General features: G+C 49.1%; 1 protein-coding gene across 1 annotated transcript in view; it reads right to left on the minus strand.

Moving 5' to 3' along the window:
* Positions 1 to 1,468: 1,468 nt before the first annotated feature.
* Positions 1,469 to 25,312, minus strand: part of GYPC (glycophorin C (Gerbich blood group)) — a 48,685-nt gene continuing 24,841 nt past the window's right edge. Inside the window, exons 2-3 of the mRNA XM_055397652.2 lie at positions 4,420 to 4,470; positions 1,469 to 2,128 (exon numbers count right to left, since the gene is read on the minus strand). Of these exons, the coding sequence (XP_055253627.2) occupies positions 1,932 to 2,128; positions 4,420 to 4,470 (248 nt within the window). The 3' untranslated portion in view covers positions 1,469 to 1,931. The remainder of the gene's footprint in view (positions 2,129 to 4,419; positions 4,471 to 25,312) is intronic.

The following is a 25,312-nucleotide window of genomic DNA, read 5'->3' on the forward strand; positions in this document are numbered from 1 at the left end:
CAAAATTGGGAAAGGAGTACGTCAAGGCTGTATATTGTCACCCTGCTTATTTAACTTATATGCAGAGTACATCATGCAAAATGCCAGGCTGGATGAAGCACAAGCTGGAATCAGATAGCCAGAAGAAATATCAATGACCTCAGAAATGCAGATGACATCACCCTTCTGGCAGAAAGTGAAGAGGAACTAAACAGCCTCTTGATGAAGGTGAAAGGGGCAAGTGAAAAAGCTGGCTTTTCTCAGCATCCAAAAAATTAAGATCATAGCGTCCGGCCATCATCATCAATTGTTATCATGGGAAGGATGACGTGATACTATGACTCATAATAAATATATATTTGGTCATTCAGATAACCAAAATGTATTTCTCATATATTTTGGTCTTTGTCCACTGCTCCTGGCTTAGAGCTCCCCAAACCCTTGGAATTTCTTAAGTGTTGAGAGTGATAAAGGTGTCTTTTGTTGTTTGAATAAGGTGACTTTTGGAAGCCCCTAAGGTTGTGGGCTGTTTGCCAGGGGAACCAATCATACAATTAGAAGTTTGTAACTTTTAGTATTACCCCCTTGATTTCTGGAATGTGAATGGGTCTTGAGGTTGATGGTCAGTCACCACTGATGGATTTTTTTAAAAGCCATGATCGATGGATTTTTTAAAATTGAAATTTAGTTGATTTACAATGTTTTGCTAATTTCTGCTGTACAGCAAAATGATTCAGTTTAATATATATACATTTTTTTCATATTCTTTTCCGTTATAGTTTATCGTAGGATATTGAATATAGTTCTCTGTGTATAATGAGGATCTTGGTACTTATCCATCCTATATAATAGTTTGCAGTGTGGGTTCAATAACCTTTTATAATAAATCAGTAATCTCAGTAAATCATGGGTAAATGGATTTTCCCAAGTTCTGTGAGCCCTTCTAGCACATTAATTGAAACCAGGGAGGGAGTAGTTGGCACCTCCAGTTTGTAGCCAGTTGGTGGGAAGCACAGGTGACATCTGAGATGAGGGTGATCCTGGGGGACTGAGTCCTTTACCTGTGGAGTCTGATTCCATCTCTGGGTAGACAGGGTCAGAATGTTGCTGTGGGGAAGCCTTCCCACACACCTTGGAACTGGGCTTGGGAACGCTTTTCTGATGAGTTTCACTCATATTTTTAGTAGGTCCATTCTGTCTAATACTAGGCATTTGGGAACCAATGCTTCAGCCAATGCCATGGGGGCTGGGACAATCTATTTCTAGAGGGACACTGCACCCCTATATTTGTTTCTTGAAGCTGTGATCATGTGGGGAATATGCCTGCTGGTCACTGGTCCCTCCCTCCCTCATGGGGCCCAGAAGCCACCTCCATAGACTGTGTTCTCTGACAACTGTCCGGTGGAGCCAGGAGCTGTGTCCCAGCAATCAGCTCATGGAGTTCATCAGAGAATACAACAATCACAGTCATGTCATTTGACTCTGAATGCTCTGTTACATTTCAAATTTATTTCCAATCATTCAGAGCTGCATCTATGGGAGATAAGGGTACCCTGGAGCTCTGGCACCTGCTGTTCCCCCCAGACGTCAAGGGCTGACATTTGATACCATTGCCCCGTCAGCATGATGACAACTCACTCCTTGCTCCCCCAGGCCACCACCCCACTCACACCCAGTAAGGACTTCCACCCCCACGCAGATGGTAACCTGTACAGCCCTGGAGGACTCAGACCTCCTCCCTCTGGCTGAGCATGCCTGGGTCCTGGGAGAGGACTCTCCCGCTGGATTCCTCCTTCGATCCCCACCCCCACCCCGGGTGGCACCCAGTGTCCCACATGAGGTGCGTGTCTTGGTGTGTGGGGGGCGCTTGAGGGCTGCCCGGTGCTGCGGGTGGTGGGGCTCTCTTTCCTGGACGGGGAGGCATGGGGGGAGCTGAGTCCTGGTAAAGTCGTTCAGATAAAGTACTCCTTTTTGCTGCTGCCACCGTTGTCCTGGAGGGATGGGTCGTCCTGCAGGGCCACGTCTGCGCTCTCGGCAAACTCCGTGCCCTTGGCCTCGTTGGTGTGGTATGTACCCTTGTGCCGGTACATGTAGTGCAGCATGAGCAGGAGGAGGCAGACCAGCACGAAGGCCACAGCCGCGATCACGCCTGCAGGAGGGGAAGCACACAGCTCAGTGTGGGGGGCAGGGGCTGGGCTGGGGTGAGGGAGGGGCAGGCATGCCCGTGGGGGTGTACCAGGACTGACATGCTGCTGGACAAGCACCAAGCCTAGACAGGCTGACTCCTTTCTGCCTTACTGTTGCCCTGCCCAGTGCACTTGCGCCTCCCTTGTGCCCGTCTAAGTGACCCCTGACCTCCCCACTCCCTCCACTCAGCACCCTCAGACTGAGGCTGGAATCATCTCAGAACTGAGCCTGTTCTGAGGCCCTCCTGGTCACCGAGGAAGGCAGACCTCCAAGCATCATCCACAGAATTCAACTCATGGTTTTGCCTAAAACTGAGAAGTTCATGGGATTTGAAACTTTTATTTTTTTAAAGGGATAAATAAGTTTAATTTCAAAAATTAGGTGTTTTACATATAGATATTAAAAGAGTGAAAAAATTTATTTTATAAAGTCATGCTCATTTTGTAAAACCTGGCAAATATAGAGAAATATAAATGGAAATGAAAATGTCCTTAATCCTTCTGCTCAGAAATCACCAGTTAACAACCTGATATCTTTCCCTTCCAAGAAGCATTCATGTTTAATCAAAGTTCTCCTTCAATCTTCAGATGACTGCATGCACGCTGTCACTTCAGTCGTGTCTGACTCTATGTAACTCAATGGACCATAGCCTGCCAGGCTCCTCTGTCCGTGGGATTCTCCAGGCAATAATACTGGAGTGGGTTGCCACGCCCTTCTCCAGAGGATCTTCCTGACTCAGGGACTGAACCTGCGTCTCTTACGTCTCCAGCATTGGCAGGCGGGTTCTTTATCACTAGTATCTCAGATGAATGGCTCCCTCTAAAACCTTGTTACACGTCAGTATTAAGAATTTCCAATCATTTTCAAACTCTTCTTACCGGAGTCCATCTGGTTGATTTGTAATTCTCCAAACACTTTATTTGACCATTTTCCCATGTCTTTGCAAATGTTCTGTCTGCTGAAAATATTTTCCCCTCTTATCTTTCTGGTAAACTTGGATGCTGCCTTCTGAATCATGAGTCTCTACCACTTCCTCTAAGAAGATTATCCTTCCCCTGCAGAGTGCATCACTCCATCCCTCAGTATTTCTCTTATACTTTACAAATCTGAGAGTTCTCAGTTTTAAAAGCTGGACAGTCCCAACCGGGCATGGGACTCAAAGTGCATGGTGTTGGGAAGACCAGCTGAACTGGCTGTCCTCTGGGCAGGAGGAAGGAGAGGAGGCGAGGGCTGTCCACGGTGTTGGGAACAGGTTGGGTGAAATGTGGTTTGTGCTCCTCACCCCAATCCAGTTCCCCTGTGCTCCTGGGAGGCAGGTTCTGCGGGAGGGGTCTGGTGGTGCAGTTCCAGGGCTAGTCAGAAGGATCAGGTCACTCAGGGTCTCAGAGAGATAGGATGAGTGGGAAGGATGGAAGAGCTAGGGTCAGACTAATGGAGGCACTCTCACAGCTTGGGAAGGGGTTCAAGCTCAGGTGTTTGCTTTAAAGTGCAGAAGAAACCCTCTGCCTTGACTTCGAAGGTAGGTTTACTGAGGAAGGGGCTGTTGGAGAATATATAGAGGCTATAGCTGAACTCAGTCTCAGCTTTGTGGTACAATTTTCTCAACTTCCCGCTGTCTTTAGGCACTTCTGTCTGCATGATGTTAATGATATTATCTAAGAAAAAGAAGATTCAGCTGTCCAGTGAGTAGGAGAACACCAGCGTGATTGCCTGCTTTTATCTATTTATATTTAATCATGAAGTTCCCTGAGCTATGATGAAGTAGGGGAGATGTGTGAATGTCAGGACACCAAAAGCTGTATCTCACAGACTTAGCGGGTCCTGAAACAGTTTGGGGTCACAGCCGTGACCAGCAAGGGCCAGTATGGGGTTCAAAGCAAGGCTGGGGCAGGGTTAGAATGGAGGGACGGGAGTGTAAGACATCGCAAGGAAGAGTGTGGCTGGAGGGAGCTGGGGAAGAAGTCAGGGAGCCCTGGTCAGCCCCTCAAGCCCACCCAGACCCGCACATTCCTAACTGGAGTGGCTCTCCCTCCAGACTCCAACCCTGTGGATCTACCACCTGACAGGCCCTGATTTGGCTGTCTTGGCCCCTCATCCACCAGGATGCTGTGTTGGACATTTTCTTACACAGACTGAGTCCCCGGCCCACCTTCTAACCACATTTGAGGGAAGGAAGGTTAGGCCATGGCAGGCCCTCCCGTGAGTCTTTCCTCTGACCCTCCCGCCTGCTTGCAGGGCCCCAGGACCGCATACCTGCAATGACAGCGATGTCCATCTCACTCGAGGCCATCCGAGGGTCGGGCTCTGTAGACAGAACAGAAGAGCCCGAGGTGAGAAAGGATGGTGCTACCCACACCATGCAGTGTCTCCACTGAGCTTGTGCCCTCCACTCGCAGGTGCACTTGCCCTGGGTGCACAGGAGCCTGCACGGTCCATGGACAGGCCTCTGGCTGGGAGCATGCAGAGCAGTGCCCAGGCTCTGCTTGGCTGCTGACCATTGCTGTTGAGCACTGAGTGAACCCTAGGGCTGCCAGACGCCATTATGGCATCTCCAGGACGTGAGGGACCCCTGCTGCATCCCTACTGCACCTCTGACCCAGAGCCCTGCCTGTCCCTGCTCACCAGACACCTGTGGAGGGTGTGATGACAGGTCCAATTGGGTTTAGTGCAGCATCACCGGAGAAGGCAATGGCAAGCCACTCCAGTACTCTTGCCTAGAAAATCCCATGGATGGAGGAGGCTGGTAGGCTGCAGTCTGTGGGGTCGCTAAGGGTCGGACACGACTGAGCGACTTCACTTTCACTTTTCACTTTCACACATTGGAGAAGGAAATGCAACCCACTCCGGTGTTCTTGCCTGGAGAATCCCAGGGATGGGGGAGCCTGGTGGGCTTCCGTCTATGGGGTCACACAGAGTCAGACACGACTGAATTGACTTAGCAGCAGCAGCAGCAGCAGCATCACCGGAGAAGGCAATGGCAAGCCACTCCAGTACTCTTGCCTGGAAAATCCCATGGATGGAGGAGCCTGGTAGGCTGTAGTCCATGGGATCGCCACGAGTCAGACATGACTGAGCGACTTCACTTTCACTTTTCACTTTCACACATTGGAGAAGGAAATGGCAACCCACTCCAGTGTTCTTGCCTGGAGAATCCCAGGGACGGGGAAGCCTGGTGGGCTGCCGTCTATGGGGTCACACAGAGTCGGACACGACTGAAGTGACTTAGCAGCAGCAGCATCACCTGCCCCTGCAGGCCTTAGCTTTTCTCACGATGATGGTAAAAACAGACCACCTGTGGGGTGTCTGCATATGTCAGCTGTTGGTTTAGCTGCTGTCCATCTAGTACACCAGGTGCGTGGTATATTGGGGGCTTCCCAAGTGGTGCAGTAGGAAAGAATCTGCCTGCTAATTCAGGAGATGAACAGGAGATGAGGATTTGATCCCTGGGTCAAGAAGATCCCTGCAGGAGGAAATGTCAACCCAGTCCAGTATTCTTGCCTGGAGAATGTCACGGATAGAGAAGCCTGGTGGGCTGCAGTCCATGGGGTTGCAAAGAGTAGGACACGACTGAGTGACAGCACCACCACTTTATTAGCCCATTTCACAGGTGGGCCACTGAGGCTCAGAGAGTGATGTGCCCACCATCACATAACTGGTTGGTGGTCAGGCTTGAGGCCGGGACTCAGTCTGCCTTCTCTGAGGGGCCCTGTGTCTCATCTCTCTTGAAGATGCCCCTCCCAGAGATCCCTCTCTGAGACCCTACACAGGCCTCTGCATTCTTCTGTGGGAGAGGAACTCTGTGGGACTATCCAAGTTACTGAGTGTGTTTTTCCAAAGCTCAGTGATCTAGACAGAAGGCTAGGATGTGCAGGAGAGCAGGAACCTCCCCTCTGGGAGATGCATGAGAGGAAGGATTTATTAGAGCATGGAAACTTCAGTGTTCACATGGAAATCCCATGTTCCCATTTAAAGGGCGCCTCCTATTAAAACAGAGAAGGCTGCTTCGTAATAGTCATTTCCGTTCAGAGAGTCGTTTTAATTATAATGTGATGAGGTCATTCTCCCCAGAGAAGCTGCCAGATGTCTCTTTCTGATAAGAAGCTGGCTGGTGGTGGGAGGAAGCAGGGGTTCCAGGTTTGAGGCCCCCGGAGGAAGGAGGGCCAGGCTGAGGGCTCTGGGGCCAGCACAGAGCCTGGAGGTGGGGGAGAGGAGAAAACAAAGCCTCAAGTCAGCAAAGAGACAGAGCAGACGTCAGGGTGGAGGAGGGAGTCATAGACAAGGGATGGTCAAGTGGATGCTGGACTCCTCAATCCAGGGTGATCAAATGCAGCTTGGGACTTAGTATCTAGCACATAGTAGGCACTTAATAAACATTTACTGAATGCACGATTCCTAGGATAAAGGCATGCATACAAATGAATGCATTCAGAGGCCAGCATTCTAGAACTTACTAGATTACCGAGGCCCTCAGAGTTAAGAAAGGACAGAACCTTCCTTAAGTCAGCGTGGATGGGTATAGAAGCTCAAGTACCCAAGATTGCCGTGATGAATTTTTTGGGTGAAAGCAAGCCTTTCTTAAGTCAAGTTTGTCCAATGCAGCCAGGGTTAGAAAAGACTGTTATTTCTCTTTTAAAAACAATTGGCAATTGTTTGCCATTTGCCAGGAACCGTTCTTAACACTTAAGGTATTTTAATTCAAATAGTCCCTGTGACAATCCCATTCAGTACTAGTTACTATTATTCCCGTTTTACAGATTTGGAAGTTAAGCTCCAGAAAAGTGTACTCCAGTCCCTGGGTTGGAGTCTCTCCTGTGTGAGCCTGAGCAGCTTTGGGTCGGCATGCTTAAAACCCTGCAGGTCCTGCCCAGTGATGAGCCTAGGTGAGCTGGGTGAGGACCAGAGGTAAGGGCTTGGATCACTTTAGGGGCGAATTTCTTGGGTTATGTGTAAAGACCAGAGATTAATTTGTTCAAGTCACACCATGTGACTGACTCCACAGTACTGACACATCAGCCTGGCCAGACCTGCCACATAGGTCAGAACAGGCACAGAGGAGGATGCTCGGGGATGTCTGGGAAGGTGGGGATGGTGTAAGATGGTTCTCAAAGTGTGGTCCCTAAAACAGCAGGATTTCCTGGGAGCCTGTTAGAAATGCACATTCCTGGGCTCTACATTTTTGTGCCAGAAATGCTGGGGTTGGGGTCCAGGTGATTCTGATGCACATTCAGGGCTGAGAACTGCTGGTGTAAGAGAAGGCTTTCCAGAGAGCGTTTATCAAGATGGGCTCATGAAGGATGAATAGGAGTTTGCTGCACAGACAAGAGTATAAGCATTCCAGGCAAAGAGCTTAGCCCGTATAACAGTGCTCACTTCTCTCTAGTTCTGTTTTCTCCCCAAATAACTGCCTGCCATCCATGACACCAAGGGTCCTAAAACCTGGGCTTTGATCTCTTGTCTCTGGAGATGCTTCACTGAGAGTCCTCACTGGCTATACCACCCTGTGCTGTTTCAGCTGGCATCAAGGACATGGGATATCTGCAGAAGGCTAGTTGGAATAAGCTCAGACCCTGTGCAGGAAGTTGATGGTTAGTATGCAACTGGATTAGGAGCCTGGAATGAAAGGTCACACATTGCTGAGGCTCAAGAGTACATATGAGCTTGAAATTAGGATCACTGTGAACTCAGGATCTGGGGTAGGGGTTGATGGGTAACTTAAGGTAGTGGGGTAGGGGGTGTTTATGGTAAAGCAAAGTATTATTTATGGTCAGGGGTGGGTCTGAGATCAGAAGCAGACAGCAGTCTAGTCCTGAGACTGGACAAGTATGGGTGGCCTCCCCACTTTCTGTAGAGACCCAAAGTACCCTGTGTTTTTCCTTTCTAGCTCTCCTTGAGACTGCAACGCCTTCACCAGAGATGAGGGACTTCCCTGGTGGCTGAGCAGTGAAGAATACTCCTGCTAGTACAGGAGATGTGGATGCAATCTCTGAGTTGGGAAGATCCCCTGGAAAAGGAAATGGCAACCCACTCCAGTATTCTTGCCTGGAGAATCCCCATGGAGAGAGGAGCCTGGGGGCTACAGTCCATGGGGTCGCCAAGAGTCAGATGATTGACCAACTAACACACACATGTGGTACCTAGCTCAGAATAGGTATTTATCAGTTGTAGTCACTGGCTTGATTCTGAGTCTTATTATTGATATTACTCTGGGTTCATCACCTGCAGCTGGGATACTGTTTAGGGAGCTCTGACTTCTTGTGCACACACGCACTGTGAGCATATCGATCTGAGTCACAGTGTAAAGTGGGTTTCTTACTGAAGGTATCATTCACCGTGATGTTTATAGACTGTGATTTAGACAACTAAAGAGTCTCTTGATGAGGGTGAAAGAGGAGAATGAAAAAGCTAGCTTAAAATTCAACATTTTCCTATCACTTCATGGCAAATAGGTGGGGAAAAAGTGGAAAGAGACAGATTTTATTTTCTTGGACTTGAAAATCACTGCAGATGGTGACTATAGCCATGGAATTAAAACATGTTTGCTCCTTGGAATGAAAGCTATGACAAACCTAGACAATGTATTAAAATGCAGAGATATCACTTTTCCAACAAAAGGTGCGTATAGTCAAAGCTATGGTTTTTCCAGTAGTCACGTATGGATGTGAGAGCTGGACCATAAAGAAGGCTGAGTGCCAAAGAATTGATGCTTTTGAATTGTGGTACTGGAGAAGATTCTTGAGAGTCCCTTGAAGTGAAAGGAGATCAAGCCAATCAATCCTAAAGGAGATAAAATCAATCAATTCTAAAGGACATCAACCCTGAATGTTCTTGGATGGACTTCTGCTGAAGCTGAAGCTCCAATACTCTGGCCACCTAATACAAAGAGCTGACTCACTGGAAAAGACCCAGATGCTGGGAACGACTGACGGGAGGAGGAGAAGGGGGTGACTGAGGATGAGATGGTTGGTTATATGGCATTACTGACCCAATGAACATGAATTTGAGCAAACTTCGAGAGAGTGAAGGACAGGGAAACCTGGAGTGCTGCAGTACATGGGGTCACAAAGAGTTAGAAACGACTTAGCGACTAAACAACAACACGACAAAAAAGAATAAGCAAAACCCTTTGTCCTATAGTTCAAGTGCAGCCTGATCAAGAGATCAAGCGAAAAGCCGACAGAAGGAGAACAAAGCACAGCTGATTTCTACTTCACTTGCACCATATCTGTGAAAGCTCTTGTGTGTGATGGCTGTGGAATGGCCAAGCAGTCTGATACCTCTGGGCTTCTGAACCCCCTGTGTGGTCACCCAGCTGCAAAACTTGCCAGAGGGGGCCAGGTCAAGGGTGGGGACATCAGGTGTTTCCCGTAGCTGTGGATCCAGAGAGGAAGGGAAGGGCTGTTCCTGCCGCAGTTCTCATGTAGGGTGTCACCACCTCCCATGGAGGTGGGGTATGGGGTAGGGATCAGGGGAGGCTGATGCTCTAGTGAATCTTGGGAATTTTCAGGGGTGGGCACAATGTTCTAGGACTAGGGAAGTGCTGACACAGGTCGTGGGGGCTCAGCCTTGGGGTGGGGGTGGGGAGCAGGGGGAGGAGGTCTTACTAGGCAGAAGGCACTGTGTGAAGATGCCTCTTAGCTCTGAACAGCAAGCCAGCAAAAGGGAAGCCTTTGCCCCTTTTTGTGAATTACAGATAATAAAATGCATGCCCAGAGAGCTCAAGTAAGAGGTCAAAGTCTCACAGATGGAAGGAGCAGCGCCTGTGTTGTAACCTGGGATGCCACAACTCTAAAATGTGTTCTCTCTCCGCAGCTCCAGCTGCTGAAGTTGGAAATGGCCTTGCTCCTGCACCATATGTAATTTGGCTGCAGCCAACTCCCTGCTGATTTTCCAGGTCTGCAGGGTGGTCAGTCGCCTGTCCCCTGGTGGAAGGCAGCAGACCTGGGAGGCAGCAGGGTGCAGAGGTGCTGCTCCTCCACTTAGGCGACATTCTCCGTTCTGCCTGGCAGCTTGGACACAACTAACAGGGCACAGCCTTAAGCAGCAGCTGGATTCTCAGGGGTCCAGTGGTGTTTCTCAGATGTCGCAGTGCTTAGGCACGGGCCCCAGGGACACAAGTTGACCCTCCTGTCACCACCAAGGGCCTCACTCTCTTGTATTTTCCGATAAAGCTGTGCTGGGAAGTTCTTTTTCCTGCAAGGCTTTGGCTTCATACCTCCCCACCCACTTCTATTGATTTTTCCTCCTGCTTCAGAGGTCCTGGAAGAAGTACCCCATTCCTGTTTCCCACTGCCCACCTGGTCCAGCCAAGAAAAGAATTCGCACACAGGGCAGAGGACTCTGGGAAAAGAAAGATTATTTTAGGCTTAGAATCCTGAAGGGACACTTGGTGTGTCAAGAAGCCATGACAACGGTGTGGATGTCAGCAATGCAGTGGCAGCCACATCTGTTGCTTGATGGTATTGGGTCAGAAAAGTCACTTTACCCAGCGAATTCGGGGGAAAGGGGCGATGGCTTTGCGTCAGTCTGACTTGGGTCCAGGGGAAGGACAGGAACCTTTGTGGCTATAGATAATTCTCCTTTGCTTGCACTGGAGTGTCTCCTTCCTTTTCTACATTCTGGCCTCAAAGGCCTGATGCAAGTGAAGTAGAAATTAGCTGACAACTGATGTTTACTAACTGACTTTCCTTTGGGGTAAGAAAAAGGTCAAAGACACTTATTTACTTTTCTTTGGTCTGTTATTAATCTTGCCCTGAAAGGGAGTAGCACTCAAGCTAAAGCACTCCAAGGAAAGAAACGGATAGCTTGTTATCCACTTTCTGTTTCCTGCAAACCAGCATTTGCCCAGCCCCAGGCTTCATGGTATGTGGAAAGGATGAGGTCTGTCCCCAAGATACTTATGACATGGTTGAGACCAGATACATTTATGTGAAAAGTTAGACTCTGTGTCTTCGAGTGTCAGTATGAACAATAAAGACGTGCCTGGGAAACAGAGTCACAGATGCAGAGAAAAAACTTATGGTTGCCAAGGGGGAAAATGGGGGAGGGGAAATGGGGAGAAGGAAACATCGGGAGATTAGGATTGACACACACACATTATTATATATAAAACTGATAACTGATGAGAATCTACTGCATAGCACAGGGAACTTGACTAACATTCTGTAATGACTGTAAGGGAAAAGAATCTGAAAAACTGAATGTTTGTACAGGCATAACTGATTCACTTTGCTGTTTACCTGAAACTAATACCACACTGTAAATCAACTATACTCCAATAAAAATTAATAATAAATAAAAGACGTGCCTGGGGCTGCTCTAGAGCGAACTCAACCATCAGACTCAGCCCCAGGATGCCCAGGTTCTAGGACGTGAGGAAACTCCGGATTTTGTTTATTCATTCTTTCCTTTGGCAAACTCTCTTTAGCACATACTACATCCCAGCAAGATGGCAGATAGTGAAGGCAAGGTCCCTGCCTTCAAGGAGCAGATCCTACAGCAGAGACAAGGATGTCTATGGGAAACTTCAGAAAGGATAATTCTTTGGGTTCTCTCAAAGGCTTCCTAGAGGAGGTGGTCCCCAAGACTGGCCTTCTGAGATGCTGAGTGGGCAATGCCAGCAGCGGTGGTAAGAGAAGGATGCGAATGGAAAGGTCGTGATGGGAGGTGACGCTGGAGGACCTCCAGGTGGGTCTGCCTGTTGGGGTACCTGGTCATCGTGGGTCAGGGTCTGGGCTCCCGGGAGCTGCTGGTTGTATGCTGGAGGCGGGGAGTTACCTGCTTGCAACTGCCAGCGGGTCACCCTTCCTATCTGTGCAGAGAGCCTATGTCCACTTACCCAGGCTCCCAGATCAAATTCTCAGGACAAAGTACCTGGCCAGGTGAGGCCCTTGTGAATCTGATGTGCCTTGGTGATAATGTGTCTGCTAGTCTCAAGATCAAAATGATTGCCCTCATGGTCCCTTGTGTTCAGTTCCGTTCAGTCGCTCAGTTGTGTCCAACTCTTTGAGACCCCATGGACTGCAGAACGCCAGACTTCCCTGTCCATTACCAGCTCCTGGAGCCGTCTCAGACTCATGTCCATCACGTTGGTGATGCCATCCAACAATCTCATCCTCTATCGTCCCCTTCTCCTCCCGCCTTCAATTTTTCCCAGCATTAGGGTCTTTCCTAATGAGTCAGTTCTTCGCATCAAGTGGCCGAAGTATTGGAGTTTCAGCTTCAGCATCAGTCCTTCCAGGACTGATCAGACCCAGGACTGATGTCCTTTAGAATGGACTGGTTGGATCTCCTTGCAGTCCAAGGGACTCTCAAGAGTCTTCTCCAACACCACAGTTCAAAAGCATCAATTCTTCAGTGCTCAGTTTTCTTTATAGTCAACTCTCACATCCATAGATGACTACTGGAAAAACCATAGCTTTGACTAGACAGATCTTTGTTGGTAAAGTAATGTCTCTGCTTTTTAATATGCTGTCTAGGTTGGTCACAGCTTTTCTTCCAAGGAGCAAATGTCTTTTAATTTCATGGCTGCAGTCACCATCTACAGTCCCTTGTGTGTCACCTTATAAACAATCTCCCCAATCCCAGGGCTGCCAAATCGCCGTGCAATGTCATCACACTGCTCTGAAACCCCATCCAAAGATTCAGCCATATTTGCCTCCTCCTGACTGTGATCCAGCTTTCCCTGTTGCCCCGGTGCCTGCTTATACTGTATAAAAACAAGGACAGGTGTCTGGTGGGTACTGAAGCCTTGCAGGCTGCAACATACCAGCCATATCACTACACACGGGTGAAGCAATGGGACTTGGGATGGGGTGAAGAGTGGTGTGCTCCCTGCTCTGGAGAACAGAGCCATTCCTGGCATTGATAAACTGGACTTCTCCAGTTTATATGAAGACTGGGGGCAGATAAGGGGTCTTCCTGCCTCTGGATCCTTACTTGGGGAGTTTTCATATCCAGGCATTGCTGTTTCAGGGATGTGCTCAATGGAGGGGAACTGAAAGCTGAAGATGCTGTAACTCACAACCCAGAGCATCTGCCTTCCTCCAGCTATATTGCCCTGCTAGTATTCCTGAGGTTTTTTTTAATAGAGTCTTATTCCAATCCAGAAGTCACCACGGTCCACACGTGGACGCTCCTCTGAGAGGAGCCTTGTCAGCTTTGGGTTGTGTGGGGTTTGGGGTTTATTAAGGGGGCAGCAAATAGCCTCGAGGCAGAGGGAGGAAGGGAGCCACCGTTTCCTCTCCACACCGTACCCTTCTTCCTGCTGAAGATCTGAGGATTTCTAAGGCAATGGAATTTAAAAGAGACCAGAAGAAGGGGAGGAAAAGACCCTAGACTGCTACTGCGTGTGGTCCTGGGCAGGAGCCTGGAACTTGGTCTCCACCTGCTGCTCGGGCGAGGGCAGGGCCAGAGAAGTGTCTGGTCTAGCAAGCACCACCAGAATCTCAGAAAAGACAACACCAAGACCACCAAAAGGAGCTCAGAAGGTTTGCTCTTCCTGGGAGGAGAAGAAAGCCTATGCTCAAAACAGCTGGTGTGGCTTTAGCACGCTGGAAAAGGAGGGAGGAGAACCACCCATCATAGGATTAATATATGCATATTGTTGCTGTTCCCTTATACTGCAAGGAGATCCAACCAGTCCATTCTAAAGGAGATCAATCCTGGATGTTCATTGGAGGGACTGATGCTAAAGCTGAAACTGCAATACTTTGGCCACCTCATGCGACGAGTTGACTCACTGGAAAAGACTCTGATGCTGGGAAAGGTTGAGGGCGGGAGGAGAAGGGGACGACGGAGAATGAGATGGCTGGATGGCATCACCGACTCTCTGGACATGAGTTTGAGTGTACTCCGGGAGTTGGTGATGGACAGGGAGGCCTGGCGTGCTGTGATTCATGGGGTTGCAGAGAGTCGGACACGACTGAGCGACTGAACTGAACTGATTGTTGCTGTTCAGTCGTTCGGTTGTGTCTGACTCTGCGACCCCATGGACTGCCACACACCAGGCTTCCCAGTCCTTTACCATCTCCTGGAGCTTGCTCAAACTCACACCCACTGAGGCAGCAATGCCATCCAACCATCTCATCCTCTGTCGTCCCCTTCTCCTCCTGCCTTTAGTCTTTCCCAGTATCATTGTCTTTTCCAATGAGTCGGCTCGTCACAGCAGGTGGCCAAAGTATTGGAGCTTCAGCTTCAGCATCAGTCCTTCCAATGAATATTTAGGATTGCTTTCCTTTAGGACTGACTAGTTTGATCTCCTTGCAGTCCAAGGGACTCTCAAGAGTCTTCTCCAACACCACAATATATTGGCTGCACCTCATCCGCATGATGGAATCTTAGTTCTCCAGCCAAGAATGGATCCCCCACCCCACCCCCAGCCCCACGGCAGTAGAAGTTGGATTTTTAACCAACAGACCATCATAGAAGTCCTTTTTTTATTTTGTCCTCAAGGGGATGGCAACCCACTCCAGTACTCTTGCCTAGAAAATCCCATGGGCGGAGAAGTAGGCTGCAGTTCATGGGGTTGCTAAGAGTCGGACACGACTGAGCGACTTCACTTTCACTTTTCACTTTCATGCATTGGAGAAGGAAATGGCAACCCACTCCATTGTTCTTGCCTGGAGAATCCCAGGGACGGGGAAGCCTGTGGGCTGCCGTTTATGGGGTCGCACAGAGTCGGACATGACTGAAGTGACTTAGCAGCAGCAGCAGCAGCATAATATTTATAGGCTTCCCAGGTGGCGCTAGTGGTAAAGAATCTGTCTGCCAATGAAGGAGACACAAGAGATGCGGGTTCCATCCCTGGGTTGGGAAGATCCTCTGGAGAAGGGAATGGCAACCCACTCCAGTATTCTTGTCTGGGAAATTCCATGGACAGAGGAGCCTAGTGGACTACAGTCCATGGGGTCACAAGAGTCGGACACAACTTAGCGACTAAAGCACTACCATACACACATACATGTATGTATACACACATACATAAATATAAACATATATATGCATACACACATATATACACATGTATACATGTAAACATACATATATGTATGTATATACTATTTAAGTTCTGATTTACACAAGTCCCTTCATCAAGCCCAGTGATCTTCATGTTGAAAGAAGAGAAGGTGGATTCTGGCTGACAGTGAGACAGGGTCCCTGCTCTGACCAAGGTCAGGATTAGGCTCCAGAGCCCTGCAGCAATTGGGGGGAATTTGCCGAGTTGTGGATAAAGAAGGAACAGATGAATGTACTCACCATCCACTGAGTACAAGAAACAAGGCCCGAAGGAGGGGAGGCAGTAAATACCCTTAGGAATCTTACTAGTCTCCTCAAATGGTATGGTACTCCACCCTTCTCATCTAGAGGGATGATGACACCTGTGGTGTAGGAAAGAATTTTGCAGGCAAGCCACCCCATGTCTCATAGCCCCCTTTACTTATCTGTAACACAGAGATAGTAAATCCCCAGCCTAAAAGACTGACAGCTGAGGACCTGGTTCTCACACTTGAGTGTGCACGGGAAGTGCCTGGGGCACGGGATTTGTCACACCCTAGCTCCCTGGGTCACTGCCCCCACCACCCAGATTCTGAGTCAGCAGGGCCGGGTTGGACCTGAAACCCCGCATTTCTCACCTGTGACAGGTGATGCTGCTCTGGTCCAGGGGCCTCCCTCTGCAAACCACTGAACTCATGACCGTAAGTGCTACTGACAGCGCACAAGGCTCTGTTCAAACACTGTTACACACAGTCCTTTGAAAGGGGGACTGCAGGGGGGGCTGGTACCCTCTCAGCAATGCAAACAAGCAGCTACAGCCACAGCTGCCTGAGCTACAGCCTCAATGCCCTTTCCTTCAGGACCAGATGATGGAGCTGGAGATCTGGCACAGTGACACAGTCTGAGCATTTGTCACCTCTGCTGCCTCCCCTGCCTGTCTGGGTAAGGGGACAGGGGACACTGTACCGAGGTCTGGTCGCTACACATGCCCTCTGACCAATGACTAGTCAGGAGGCTGCAGCACTGTTCTCTCGAAATTCTGGATGGGTCCTCAGCTGGCCCTGGATGCCCGTGTGTGGGCTGAGTGAGTGTGGTGGCACGCAGGAAAGGAATGAGAGCCAAGGCTGATTCAGCTAAGTACACCCGGGCCCCGATGATGTAGCGGACGAGGGCGTCTCCAGAGGAAGTTGTCAGGGGCACCAAAATGTCAAAGGAATTGGGTTCTTGGAGATGCTCTGAAGAGCCAGAAAGCGACTGTGTGTCTCAATTAGCATGGCCTGGCTTCCCAACTCCCCACTCCTCCAGAGCCGGCTGGAGCCCGAAAGTCTCTGGATGTGCTTTTTCCAACCCTAGCTACATCTAGCCATGGGGATGATGAGGGTGTTAGAAAGCCCCACCTGCTAGATGGGAGCCCCCTGGGTACCTGTGAGCTGAGCATGATGACCTAGCATGGAGAGGACAGGGGACGGGAGACGAAGGGTGGTCCCGCAGGGTGACTTGAGCCCCCGCCCACCACCTAGACCACCCTGGGGAGTGCCGCGGCCTCTCCAACCTGTTCCTTGGTGTCAGCTGGAACGGTGCTACTCTGTAGTCACCATCTGTAGCCCTCTTATGAGTTAGACTAGCTATTGGAGTATTGGAGTATCACTTACTATCCTTGTCCAAAGTGTTGACACAGATTCGGTCAAAGTGGGGTTCTCACAGTGCCTCAGGATTTAATGAATCATGCCTGTGCAATGAAGTCTCCATAAAAATCTTAAAAGGAGAGAGTTCAGAGAGCTTCCAGGTTGGTGAAGTAGAATGCCTCCATGTGTTGTCATGCTGGGCTCCAAACCCCCAGAGGGCCGAAGTTCCTTTGTTTGGGAACTTGCCCTGTGAATCTCTTCACTGGCTGTTGATCTCTTCCTTGTCTTCATCTTTACCCTGGGGAGGCTGATCCTATTCTGCAACTCCTGAGCTTCCAGGCAGCTGGTTTCCATTTAAGTTGGGAGATGGCAGCAGGAAACTGGAGTTTTGGAGGACAGAGAGAGATGATTATGTTTTGTTTGCTGCCTCCATGACGACGACTCTTAACCAGATGGTCTTCCCTTCACAACTTCCGCTGTAACTCTGAACACACCATCCCCACCCTTGTTCCATCAGCCTCTTTTAACTATGGCTGAGAGAGACTAACAAGACCAAATTTACATGGCAGTGCTTGATCTCCTGCTGAAGCTTGAGTTCTTAACCACTTGAAACTGTATCTGCTTCTTTTCAAGAACAGAACAACTTCACGCAATGGAAGAAGTGGGTTGCCAACTCAGAAAACCAAGGGCTGAACTACTTTTGTTCTAGATACCAGTATATAGAAGAATGCACTATTTTAAACTTGTTGTGAAGATAAAATTAAGAATGTACTTTATAAAACATAAAGCGCTACAAAAATTTTCGTGATATTTCATGTATTTACATGCTATTGTCTAAAATACATGCTGTCTAGATTGCTTAAAAAAATGTGAGATTCTCAAAAATGGGCACCCTTCCTTCTCTCACACATTCTTTGGCAAATATTTCACCCCAAGGATCAAACTCCATTTCTAGTCATTGATGCTGGAGAAATCACCTGGAACAGCAACAAAAATTCATGCTTGGCAAAGTGTATTGCCATTGGGTTTAAGATGGAAAATACGAGAGGACTATCTAAATGTTTTGCGTCAAGAAATTGGTTCTGTAAATTATGATACACCGACAGGACAGACAGTTCTGCTGCACTTACTGAGGGACACATGGGAATTCTTAGTGACAGGGGGAAACGCTCAATGATTTAATTGAAAGGAACAGGACTCTAAATATAAACTATGTTAAACATTCTAGAAAACAGTCAGTAAAAGGAAAGAAAGGAAATACATTTTCTTGAGATGGTGACTTTTGGGTGGTTATGGGTTAGGGGGTAGGTTATGGGGGTATCTTTTTCTCCTAATATATAGATTTCACACACATCCTCATCCACACATACGTTCATGCATGCACCTGAGACCTGCAGCTCTATCAGTGGTCTCCCTGGGCTGATGCAAGTACTTCTCTAAGGCACGGTCCCCAGTCTTCACTGGTGGTGACGATTATGCCCCAGCCAGGGCCAAGCGTGTGGATAGTGGGCAGATCCAGTTATGATGGGGAAGACAGCTCTGAAAGGAGCAGCTGAACTGTGGAGGCCCAGGAAATGGGCCAGTGATGCTCCTCCCAGCCCTGATTTCAGGCTGGGGGACCAAAGGGGGGACCAAGGACCTGACCTCTCCAGCTTAGAAAAGAGCAGAGGCCAGGGTTATAAAGCTTCTCCTTGCTGGGGGTCGGGGAGAGACATCTAGCTGCTCTGAAGATTTATCTGAAGAGAATGTCTCCTCCCGCAGATCCGGCGAAAGCAGAACCAGCCCCCTCCACCCCCCACCCCCACCCCGTGACTCTGTGTGGCCTGCGTTTGTTCCCCCAGTCATACCCTGAGGTTGCTGCTGTTATGCGCCTGCCTGGCCTGTCAGTTAGATTTGGTCATAGACTTTCTTATCACAGGAAAGTCAGGCAGTAGGTGGAAGAACTTCCTTATCTTCACTTCTCCTTTCCTCCCCCTTTCCTGAAGACAGTGTGGCCCCATAAGGAGGATCAGGGGCATCCATGGACCACCTTGGGGGTGTGGGTACTGCAGGGACCTAAAGACCCAGGTGTAGAGGGAGCTCTCGCCTGGGGACCAAAGGGGAGTCTCCGTCACCGCTGCCTTCTCTGTCCCTCTAGAAACAATGGCATGAGACAGCTGTGGGCATCCCTACTTTAGAAATGTGGAGAGTGAGCCCAGAGAGATCCGGGATCTTACCCAAGGCCTCACAGCTAGAGAGCAGCAGGGCCAAAACCCCACCCCAGCTAGGCAGGCCCTGGCTCTCCCCCTGCCCCAGTGGTACTCAGCATGCCCCTCTCCTACTCCCACATCACCACCACCAGCAGCAAAGGCAAAGTATTTTGTTGACTAAAAAGTTCCTTCAGGTTCCCTCTATCTGAGGGAACCTCTACCACTTCCCCCAGTGACTACTGTCTCCCTTCCCACTCAAAAGCCCTCCTTTCTGGATATGCATAATGATATAATCACCACCACTTAGGGGCTCACTTTGTAAGTTCCTATATTGGTGCAATTTCTCAGGAGAACCACTGAACTGGATGCAATAATGCCCATCATTTTACAGTGGAGCAAACTACAACCTGCCTGAGGTCACACAACGGCAACATGGGAGGTGGGAATGGGGTCTGATTCCAAAGCTTCCTCCAGAATCATCCCTTCAGAGAAGGTTTACTGAGGGTCCATCACATCCCCTTCATTACAGTCTGAAGGTCTAACAGTGAACTGTGCTAAGTGAGACTCGCCCTTGGGGTTTTCCATTCTACGGTAGGGAGAGAAAAAAGGGAGTTAAAAGTAGGGGTTCATGATTTAAGGCCAGAGAGGTGATAAATCCTGAAGACATAAAGGAGAAAGGGAAAAAGAATAATTGAGGAGGTGAGCAGGGAGGTCACCCAGAGGAGGCAACTGTTGGGCTGTGCTAGACTAAATGCTTTTGGCCCTTCCGCTGCCCCCCACCCAATTTCATATGCTGAAACCTAACCTCCAGTGTGGTGGAATTAGGAGGCCATTGGAAGGTGACTAGGTCATGAAGGTGGAGTCCTCGTGAATGGGATTAGTGCCCTTATAAAAGAGACCCAGAGGGCTCCCTCAGTCCTTCTGCCACATGAGGACACAGAGAAAACGCCTGGCTATGAACCAGGAGGTGGCCCCCACCAGACATCAAACCTGCTGGCACTTTGATCTTGAACTTACTTCTCAGTGCCCAGAACTGTCAGAAATACATGTTTGTTCCTTTAGCCCAAATCTGTGGCATTAGGGTAGCCAGAAAGGACTAATACAGGCTGAAATATTGGAGCCTGTGAGCCCTACAGACAGTTGCATGAGGAATGTCCCAAGGAGACATTAGCCAGGTGATGTGTTCCCGGGTGAGCCAGGGACCTTGTGGCCACTGCAGAGTGAGTGAAGGGCAGAGTGCTAGGTGGCGCAGTGATGACAGGACAGGCTGGACCCTGCAGCACTCTGCGAGGGATGGGAGGCCAGGACGGGGGTCCAGCAGGAGCCGTATGAACTACATATGAGAGAGAATCATCACTCTGACTGCTGCGCTGAGGACAGACCCTGAGTAAAGTTGGGAGAGGCTGCGGCCATGGTTTAGGCAAGCGCCTGGATAAGAACCATGGTGGTACAGGTGATGAGAGACAGGGAAATTTGGGGTATATCTGGAATGTGGGGCAAATAGAACTTGCTGATGGATTAGATGTGGTGCGTGCAAAGAAAGAACAAAAAAAGAGTCAGAGTTTTGGCCTGAGCAAGGAGTTTACTACAAGGGGCGTGTGGTGTGGGGTAGGGAGGGGGACAGAAATCAGCGCTGGTTGAGGATGTTTTAAGCTCAGGGATATATTAGATGTGAAGCACAGGTGCAGCGCAGGCCATCGGAGAGAGGAGTCTGGAGCTCGGGGATAGGTGAGGGCTGAAGGGGTAGCTCGAGGTAGGGGGTTGCTCCAGCATCATGACAGTGCACACAGACATGGGCTGGGGCCACATCCCAGCAAGTGTAGATGAAGGAGAAGAGCCAGAGCTAAACCCTGGGCCTTGGACTCATGCAGCAGCACTGGAGCCCAGGACGAAGCAAGCAGTGAGCCAGGAGAAGCCCGGGGGTGGGCGCGAGCCATACCTGGGAGACTGGGCCAGGCTCCCCTGCAGTGGCTGGGCAGCCCTGTAACAACTTTCCTCCTGCTCAGTCTATGACTGCCCTGTGCTCCCCAGGGCCTGTGTGTGTACGAGACTCCACATCCCCACACACTATAAACGTCACCACTGAGACCTCCCCTCTCTCGCCTGCATCATCAAATCGGCCCCTCCCAGCAGATCACCCCTGACAGCACACAGTTCTGCAAACTGAAGAAAAGATAAACCTCCCTTCTTCACACCTTGTCTCCCTCCCACTCCTGGGCCCTTTCTCTGCTTCCCCTTACAGCAAAACTCCTCAAAAGGATTTCTATACCTTCTTTTGATGTTTCGGAGGTTTCTTTTTCAGTGAAATAAGCCTCCCTCATAATTGGTGCTTGGAGGGAAAACAGGCCGAGGGAGGAATTGGATGGAGAGGGGTAGGGCCTTGTTGGACAGAATTTGGACTGGGGATAACAGCACTGAGTAGGGGGGACCAGCCAATGTGAGGATGTGTGCGTGTGAATAGGGGGTGCTCTTAGCCAGGCTTGAGTTCAGCTGCACAGGATGGGGAAGAGCTACATTTACTGATCTAAACATGGGCGAGTAGGAAAAAAGGAGAAAAGGTTAAGAGAGGTTCATTCAACAAAATTCATCTGGGGACATAGCAGTTAAAAAAAAAATACAGCTGAAATTCTTCTCTTTCTGGAGTTTACAGTCAAGGGAAAGGATACAAACAATACAAAGGAGAAAAACACAAGCTATGGAGTATACTAGACAGTGTGGAGACAAAAACAAAGGACAAGGACCATGAGTAGGAGTTACAAATTTGAGTTAAGTGTGGCCAGGGAGAGGTGGCATTTGACTATAACCTGAAGAGGGTATGGGAGAAAATATCCCGTGGATATCTGGAGAAGACTATCTCAGACAGCAGGAACAGCAGGTGCAAAGGCCCTGGGGTGGAAGCAACTCCAGTGTATTTAAGGACCAGCCAGAAGGCCAATGTGGCTGGAGTGAAGTGAGCCTGGGATGAGCTGTAGAAGATGCAGTCAGAGAATTAACAGCAGAGGATAATGAAGGGTCTAGAGAGCCCTGGATGAGCTTCAGTTCTTACTCTGAGGTATACAGGGGAAATAGAAGGATTCTGAGCAGACGAGTGACGTGAACTGATTGTCATGCTGTCAGGATCGCTCTGGCCACTGTTCAGAGGAAGGGGACCAGGTGGGGGCCATGGTACAATCCGGAGAACAGAGGATGCTGGCTTGAACTTCAGTGGGAGAGATGAGAGGTGATGGGTTCGGAATGTATTTTCTAGGAGGTCTGATGATGGGCTGTAGGGTCTAAGATGCTCAGCGGGGAAGTGAGTAGACGGAAGGTAATGGACAGGGGAAATGGTCAGGTACTGGATTCAAGATGCCCACGTGTCTGAGGAATTGCTGGAGTGAAGATGTGGAATCAGCAGAGGCCTGAGCTGTCGGAGAGCAGGCCGCTTGAAATGAAGACTTTGGAAGTGCCCCGTGAATGTCTCGTTCTGGTTATGACTGCAGGAGCTGATGCCAAAGCGGCGAGCTGAGGTTGGTGTGTGTGTGTGTGTGTGTGTGTGTGTGTGTGTGTATGGACAGCTCACAGAATGATGCTGGTGAGACAGGTGAAATGCTGAGACAGCAGATGACTGCTTGGAGGAGGAGATCATGATATGTGTGTTCAGGAAGGAAGGAACAACAGCATCTCCTGTTTCCACACTGTGCCCAATTTTAAAGCCAGGTGTCCGCTGCAAGGGAGGGGAGGCGTGTTCAGCCAGGTTGGGGTAGGAGGCTGGGTGGTGCAACCTGTGGTCCCTGTGTTCTGAGATGTCAGGGAGATGAAGGGATCTGGGCACAGGGATAACTGGAAGGCCTGCGTGTCCAGGCGTTTGTATGCCTTCTTCTTTCCCTGCAGTTGCTTTCCTCTGCCACATCGTTCAGTCCCTGGGGTGGACCTACTGGTGATTCAAGGGCTAACATCCCTGGCATCGAGACCACAGGGGCATGAGAAGCTGAGTGGTCTGTCCCTCCCCATTGTCTCGGTGTTGGGGATCAGCCAGCCACATCCGGTCCTTTTGTTGTACAGTGGGACAGGTCCACATCCCACTGCCTGACATTTCAGAATCTCTGGACTTTCCCAGGCAAAAATCCTCTAAATTTATCCTTTATGGTTTCTTGTGTGTGGTGGACTGGTTGGCTAGAAAGAAGTTCCTGGGAGATGGAGATGCTGTACCGTGCTATTGACACTCCTGCTTAGCTATGAAGTTCAAGTCATGTCACCTCCTCTGAGAAGCCTTCCCTGATTTCTGCATAGGGCTCATCTGCTGCTTCCTCTATTCCTGCAGGAGCAGCAACCTTTCTCATAAATATTTTAGACTTTTCAGCCCTTATATGGTCTCTGTTGCATATTCTTCTCTGTTTTATCGGTTTTTCTGTTTTTTCAAACAATCCTTTAAAAATGTGTAAACCCTCAGCTAAACAGGCACAGACTGGGTTTAGTCTGAAGGCTGTAGTTTGCTGAACAACTTGTTCAAATCATCACTAAAATGCTTTGTGGTCATCTATCTCTAACTCATTTTTGAGCTATAAAGAGGAAGGATTGTATTTGACTCCTCGCTATCTGACACAATGTTGGGTTGTTGGATGAATAAGTGATGCTGCATAAAATATCCTCTGACATGTCCCAACTGACTCTTTTATCATTATTTTTTCTACACACCTGCCTCTCACATGTTAAATAATCTTTCTGAGAAACTCCAAGTGAGCCATTAAACAGTCGTCACTTCACAGAGGTACACGAAGCTCCCAGTGATATTAATGGCTTTCATTTATTAAGTTCCTGGTTTGTAGTAGATCACTGTAAAGGTGAAGCTGACATCTCGTGTGTGTGCAGTGCATGTATGTATGCCTGAGCATGTGTAGATACGTGCATATGTTCACGTGGTCACCCATGTGGTTCAAGTACTGGCCACTTGGCCTCTGTGCATCCCATAGTCATGCTGACATGCCTTCCACGGTCCCTGCTCTCCAGCTAGATCACGTGTGCTAATCCTTGCCACTTCTCCAAGGACTTAATTCACTTACAAAATCATATAATTGCATTTTCAGCACAATTAGGTACCTAATTACATGACTAAATGTCCTCAATCAGACTGCATGTGTAAATGATGATGATGTAGTTAGCCACGCTTTGTTATTGGGTTCCATAAGTTGGAGAACAGGAGACAGAAAATGCTTTTCTCTTCCCTTTGTGAGCTTTGAGAGGAAGGATCCACAGAGACCCATGTCAGGCCCGGAATGTGAAAAGGATGGTGGCAAGAGGTGGTAGGGGGACTTGTGCTGCCCTGGGATCTGGTCAAAGCCTCAGGGAGAGCCTGTCAGATGAAGAAGTTGGGTGCTTGCATTCTACAGACAGACACTAGCACTTGCTCTAGGATATACTAAGGGGAGTCCTGAGTGAAACAGAGATACAGGATTTTCAATTCATGAACTCAAAAGGTGAAAATGGAGGGGATGATCCTTGAAGGAAGGAAAGCACGTTCCCCCTCCATTCCCTGGAATTCTTCTCCTCTCAAGCCAGGGAGGGGGCTGCATCAAGGGACTCTGCCGTCTCCTTACCTTGGGTGGAGGCATGCTGGGCTCACTATTGCTGCGTGTGCCATGGGGTCATGAGAGAGCCTACTTCTGAGGGTATTTGTGAGGATGACATGAAATGATGCATATGATGGTGTCTGCACACACACACAGATGAGTCTGGGCACAATACATGTTAGCTGATACTATGAGTAATACCACTATAGATTTTTTTTTACCTGCTGGAATAGTGTTTGAAAAGCATGCTAGGAAAGAGAGGGTGCATTCTGATCTAAATACTGGGAATGTGTTGTTCGAGGCGGTAAAGAGAAAAGAGAATGCACATCAGCAAGCTGCTCTTTACAAATTGTCTGAAAGTGCTTCAAGGGAGCACCTTGAATGTGAAGGGAGGGTGGACTGCAATGCCAGAGAGAAATGGTCATGTATCATGGCTCCTCTACTATGACCATCTCCAACCCTCATCTCACTGATCTGTAAAGGATGCATCTGTATGGTTCCCAGGAGGTATGTATCCAACACATGACAGCTCTTCCTATCATTCCTACCTTTTTGAGAATAGCTCCTTCTTCTCCCTCTCTGTCTCTTTCACACACACACAAGCTTGGCTTCTGGATGTAGGGTGCCTGGGGGGGCAGGACAGAGGACCAGTTCCTGTGACTCAGGGGCCAGGGAGTGTCTGTCTCCTGGAAGACTTGGGCTTCCTAAGAACTTCCGCTGTGCTGTTAGCACCCTTTTTGGCCTCTGGCCATCAGGGCAGGAAAGGGGCTTCAGGAAGCCATCAGCTCATCTC

Source organism: Moschus berezovskii, chromosome 2 (genome assembly GCF_049115385.1).
Source record: "Moschus berezovskii isolate FMDL1 chromosome 2, NW_MosBer_1.0, whole genome shotgun sequence".
Taxonomy (NCBI): domain Eukaryota; kingdom Metazoa; phylum Chordata; class Mammalia; order Artiodactyla; family Moschidae; genus Moschus; species Moschus berezovskii.